This window comes from Bison bison, unplaced genomic scaffold, assembly GCF_000754665.1.
Source record: "Bison bison bison isolate TAMUID 2011002044 unplaced genomic scaffold, Bison_UMD1.0 scf7180017864365, whole genome shotgun sequence".
In the NCBI taxonomy this organism is placed as follows: Eukaryota; Metazoa; Chordata; class Mammalia; order Artiodactyla; family Bovidae; genus Bison; species Bison bison.
The window spans coordinates 1,478,612-1,484,380 of record NW_011494937.1 but is presented as its reverse complement, the minus strand read 5'-3'; the positions used below and the strand labels follow the sequence as shown (position 1 = coordinate 1,484,380).

General features: G+C 54.9%; 1 protein-coding gene across 1 annotated transcript in view; it reads left to right on the top strand.

The window, feature by feature from the left end:
• ZSWIM4 (zinc finger, SWIM-type containing 4) overlaps window positions 1–5,769 on the top strand; it is a 24,371-nt gene that overhangs the window by 16,349 nt on the left and 2,253 nt on the right. The window contains exons 10-13 of the mRNA XM_010855523.1: window positions 825–979; window positions 2,856–3,019; window positions 4,918–4,999; window positions 5,434–5,764. Coding sequence (XP_010853825.1) covers window positions 825–979; window positions 2,856–3,019; window positions 4,918–4,999; window positions 5,434–5,764 — 732 coding nt within the window. The remainder of the gene's footprint in view (window positions 1–824; window positions 980–2,855; window positions 3,020–4,917; window positions 5,000–5,433; window positions 5,765–5,769) is intronic.

Sequence of the window (5,769 nt, the reverse complement as noted above, 5' to 3'; positions counted from 1 at the left end):
GGAGAATCCCATGGACCAGAGGAGCCTGGCGGGCTACAGTCATTGGGGTTGCAAAGAGGTGAAGATAACTGAAGGGACTCAGCAGCAACAGCAGCATCCCTCTGTGCCTGTGTGTTAAGTCGCTTCAGTCATGTCTGACTCTGTGACCCCATGGACTGCAGCCCACCAGGCTCCTCTGTGCATGGGATTTCCCAGGCAAGAGTACTGGAGTGGGTGGCCATGCCCCCCTCCAGGGGATCTTCCTGACCCAGTGATTGAACCCACATCTCTTCTGTCTCCCACATTAACAAGCAGGTTCTTTACCACTGGTGCCACCTGGGAAGGCCCGCATATACATATACCCACTCTTTTTGAGATTCTTTCCCCGTATAGGTCATTGCAGAGTATTGAGTAGAGTTCCCTGTGCTATACTGTATGTATTTTATGCATGCGTGCATGCTGAGTTGCTTCAGTCATGTCCATCTCTATGCAGCCCTATGGACTATAGCCCGCCAGGCTCCTCTGTCCATGGGATTCTCCAGGCAAGAATACTGGAGTGGGTTGCCATGCCTTCCTCCAAGGGATCTTCCCGACCCAGGGATTGAACCCGGGTCTCATGTCTCCTGCATTGGCAGGCAGGTTCTTTATCACTAGCCCCACCTAGGAAGCCCCATGTATTTTATACATGCAGTAAACATCTTCAACACACATCTTCCATCTTCCTGGGTGCCCAGGGCTTTGCTGACTCTGGAAGGTAGGTTCTGGCTGAGGTAGGAGGCATCTCCTAGAGAGGATGGAGAGTCTAGCCTTGTCTCACAGCAGGCTTGCTTCTCTTCTCACCCCAGGCTGCCCGTCCTGGAGACAGCGTTTCCAGCTGGAGAACCTCCCAGCAACCCGCTGGACTCCATCATGAGCAACCGCTTCCCCCGCTGGTTCATCCTCGGCCACCTGGAGACCCGCCAGTGTGAGCTGGCCTCTGCCATGCTGACTGCTGCCAAGGGTGAGGACCGTGGCTGCCCCCCGCCCCATCCCCCTGCCCTTTACATTACTCCTCTCCCTCCTTACCCTCATTCCATTCCCCCCATTTACTTTTACTTATCCCACAGTTTTCCTTGGGGCTTCCCAGATGGTGCTAGTGATAAAGAACCTGTCTGCCAATGCAAGAGACATAAGAGATGTGGGTTCTACCCTTGGGTCGGGAAGATCCCCTGGAGGAGAGCATGGCAACCCACTCTAGTATTCTTGCCTGGAGAATCCCACGGACAGAGCAGCCTGGGGAGCTACAGTCCATGGGGTTACAAAGAGTTGAAAGCAACTTAACGTGCACCTGTGCAGTTTTCCTTGAGCACATTCTTTTTTTCTTTTGACCTGCGGGATCTTAGTTCCCCGACCAGGGGTCAAACCCACACCCCCTGCAGAGGAAGTGTGGATTCTTAATCACTGGACCACCAGGGAAGTCCCTTCTTGAGCACTTTCTGTATATACCAGGCACAGTCCCAGATGCTGAGCCCCAGTAGCAAACAAAACTGTCCCAAATCCCATGCTCTGTGGTGTTATTCCTAGGGAGGGCAGACAGACAATAAATAAGGGAAAGAAGATAGTTATGCAGTGAGAGGTAATAAGTGCTATGAAGGGGCATACAGCAAGTTGACATTTAAGCCACAACATGAAGGCACAGGTGGAGTAATGCCAGTATCTGGTGTCTTAGCTCAGCTGCCGTAACAAACTACCATTGATGCGGTGGTTTAAACAACAGAAAGTTATTTTCTTACAGTTCTGGAGGCTGGAAGTTCAAGATCCGGGAGCCAGGACAGTCAGCTCCTGGTGCGGGCTCTCTTCCTGGCTTACAGACGACTGCCTTCTCACCGTCTCCTCACATGACAGAGAAACAGAGATCTCTGGTTTCCCCCTGTCCATATAAGGACTCTGATCTCATCCTGGGGCACTAGCCTCATGACTTCATCTAAACCAAATTACCTCCCAAAGGTCTGCCTCTAAAGACAGTCACTCTAGAGAATTAGGGCTTCAGTGTATGAATTTTGGGAGGCACAGTTCAGTTCCCAGCATATGGGAAGAGTATTCCAGGCAGAAGGAACAGCCAGCACAGAGTGCCTGGTTATATTTAAGAAGCAGAGAGGAAGCTGGTGTGGCTGGAGCTGAGTAACAGAATTGTAGGATCTAGGTGAACAATAATAACAGTAATAAAAGTTCACATATGTGCATGTGTTTGCATGCTCAGTGGATCAATCATGTCAGGCTCTTTGTGACCTCATGGACTAGCTCGCCAGGCTCCTCTGTCCATGGGATTATCCCAGCAACAATACTGGAGTGGGTTGCCATTTCCTCCTCCAAGGGATTTTCCTGACCCATGGATTGAACCCATGTCCCCTGCAGCTCCAGCATGGGCGTGTGGATTCTTTACCACTGAGCCACCTGGAAGCCACTCACATATATAGGTCTTGCCATATTAAGGCCTTTACAAGTATGGGGTCACCACAGCCCTGTGTGACATGTACCGTGGCATTAGTATTATCCATTGTACAAATGGGGCAGCCAAGGCACGGAGAGGTGAAGTGACTTGCTCAAGATCACACAGCTTGTGTGATTTGAACCCTGGCATCTGGCATCTGCTGGGTCCAGAATTGGTGCCCTTGACAGGGGTCCAGTGGCTTCCTCCCACAGAAAGGGAAGGGGCAGAGGAGAGATAAAGGGGAGTGCCAAGAGTGGTCTAGGTCTTCATGGAACCATCGCCAGGTGATCACCATCCACATTCACACATTTGCACATGTGTGGAAGAAACTGTGTGAGCAGGTCCGGCAGCATCCAGCTGGTGCAGGGTATGCCCGTGATATCCTCTGTCCCTCCCCCAACTCTAGGAGACCCCAAGTGGCTGCACGCAGTACTGGGCTCCATCCAGCAGAACATCCACTCTCCAGCCTTGCTTTTCAAGCTGGCTCAGGATGCCTGCAAGACTGCCACCCCGGCCAGCGCCCCACCGGACACCACGCTGCTGGGCATTGCGCTGGAGCTGGGCCTTCAGGTGCGAGCCACGGGAGCGAGCATGAGGGCAGGCCGGGTGGGCATGAGGGTGGGGCAAGGGCCCATTTGGGGGCGGGGCCTGAGTTCAAGGTCTTTCTGGAGGAGGGACCTAAGGGTAAACCTCGCATCCTTTAGGGGCGGGGCCTGGATGTGAATGGCATCTCTGGGCGGGGCTACAGAGGAACAGGGTCAGGCAGAGGAGTCCTGAGAGAGAGGGCCTGAAGTCACCAGTGAGGGTGGGACCTATGAATGAGTGACTCAGTTGCAGAACCTGAAGGTGAGAATCTACTTCTGGAGGTGTGGCTGAGGACACGGAAGGGGATCATGGAGCGTGCAGGTGGCCACAAGAGGGAGCAGAACCTACGTGTGTTGGCCTGGGGTTGATGTGCCATAAGGACCATGAGTGGGCGGGGCTGAAACTGAAGAGCCTGCCTGCTGCTGCTGCTGCTGCTGCTAAGTCGCTTCAGTCGTGTCCGACTCTGTGCGACCCCATAGACGGCAGCCCACCAGGGTCCGCCGTCCCTGGGATTCTCCAGGCAAGAACACTGGAGTGGGTTGCCATTTCCTCCTCCAATGCATGAAAGTGAAAAGTGAAAGTGAAGTCGCTCAGTCGTGTCCGACTCTTAGCGACCCCATGGACTGCGGCCTACCAGGCTCCTCGGTCCATGGGATTTTCCAGGCAAGAGTACTGGAGTGGGGTGCCATTGCCTTATCCAGAGCCTGCCTACTAGGAGCTTTCTTGGGGAAAGGGCCTGCAGGAGACTGCCGTGAGAAGGAGGTGTCTCTACTGAGGGGCGGGGCTTAGGGAGGGTCCTGTGAGTGAAGAGCCACCTCTGGGGGTGGGGTCTGTGGTTGAAAGTCGTGGAGGTAGAAGACCTGCAGGTGAGTGTCCAGGTCCTCCTCAGGGACCCGGACGAGGGACAGTGCTGTAAGGGCAGGGCAGAGGCATGGGCGCAGCTTGAGGGCATAGACAGGTATGGGGCTCATGGGGGCAGGGTCTCAGTGGCAAAAGTAAAATTAGAGAATAAGGTACAGATTCAGGTGACATCTTCCCAGTGTAGAACTGGCCAGCAAAGGGCACACAAGTGGTAGAATTGGCCTCTGAACAACGCCATGAAGAGGGCGGAGCTATTGTGGGGGAATACGGGGGTTGGGATAAAGGCGGTGCTTTGGGGGGTTTTTTGGCTGTGTTAGGTCCTAGTCATAGCACACAGGATCTTCGATCTTTGTTGTTCCATGCAGGACCTTTAGTTGCAGCATGCAGGATTTTTTTTTTTTTAATTGCAGCATGTGGGATCTAGTTCCCTGACCAGGAATCGAACCTGGGCCCCGTGCACTGGGAGCATGGAGTCTTGGGGACCATCAGGGAAGTCCCCAAGGGTGGTGCTGTAGGGTGGTGACCCCACTATTTAGGAGCTTCTAGGTAGGACCTGGGGTTGGAGCCTCAGGAGAAAGGCCAGCAAGGATGGTGCTTATTGGGGGTGGGACCTGTAATGGCAGGTGCTTGTGTGGGGCCTCAGGAGGAAATCTGACAGGAAGCACAGAACTTTCCAGAGAAAAGTGACAGGTTGGTTAGTTGTCCCAGATAGAATCCACGGGACCTTAGAATAACACCAACAGTAATGGCTGGGCACATTAAAGCGGTAGGCACTGTACAAAAAGCCTTACTTACTACACACTCTCGCTTGATTCTCACAACTGGGTGAGGTAGATACTATTTTTATCTCCATTTTACAGATGAGGAAGCTGAGGTCCAGACAGGTGAAACCCCTTGCCCACACTGTACGGCTTTGATTCAGTCCTTAGCTTCTGAGTTTCCTGGGGTCCCTCAGAGTCTTCCGCCCCCTTCCGTAGGCCTCCCTTGGGTGACCCCCTTCTCTCCCTGTGTCCCGGCTGCAGGTGATGCGGATGACCCTGAACACCATGACCTGGCGTCGGAGGGAGATGGTGCGCTGGCTGGTCAGCTGTGCCACAGAAATCGGTGAGAGCCCCCAAGGGGACTCACGGCTCACCTCCATGCAGAACCAGGCAGGCAGGAGGGAGAAGCAGAGCCACTTCCCGGACCCCAGCCCATGGTCTGGGCTGGGCCAGGAGGGAATGATGGGCATGGGGGAGGGCAGGGTGTGTCCAGCTGAGCCTGGAGGCTGGCCAAGCTAAAGAGGCTTGGAGAACGGACAATCCTTCCAGTGCTTAGCACCCACCTTCCCAGTTCCTACCCAGCCCAGCTGCCCTCTGCTCCCTTAGAAAAGTAAAGTGAAGTTTCTATCAAGCCTGGAGTGGAGGTAGAGGGGATACAGCTTTATTCTTGCCTGGTGGGAACTCTAGGTCAGGGTAAACTTATACACATAGGTACACCCATGCACAGGTGAATCCCTGCCCCGTGCCCAGCCAGTGTCACCCTCTCGTTTCCCGCAGGCCCGCAAGCCCTGATGAACATCATGCAGAACTGGTACTCCTTATTCACCCCGGTGGAGGCGGCCACCATCGTGGCAGTAACAGGCACCACCCATGCCACGCTGTTGCGGCTGCAGCTGGATGCAGCCCGGCGGGAGGAGCTCTGGGCCTGCGCCCGCACCCTGGCCTTGCAGTGCGCCATGAAAGACCCGCAGAACTGCGCCCTGCCTGCCCTCACCCTGTGCGAGAAGAACCAGGCGGCCTTCGAGGCGGCCTACCAGATCGTGCTGGATGCGGCCGCTGGCGGCCTGGGCCACGCCCACCTCTTCACCGTGGCGCGCTACATGGAGCACCCCG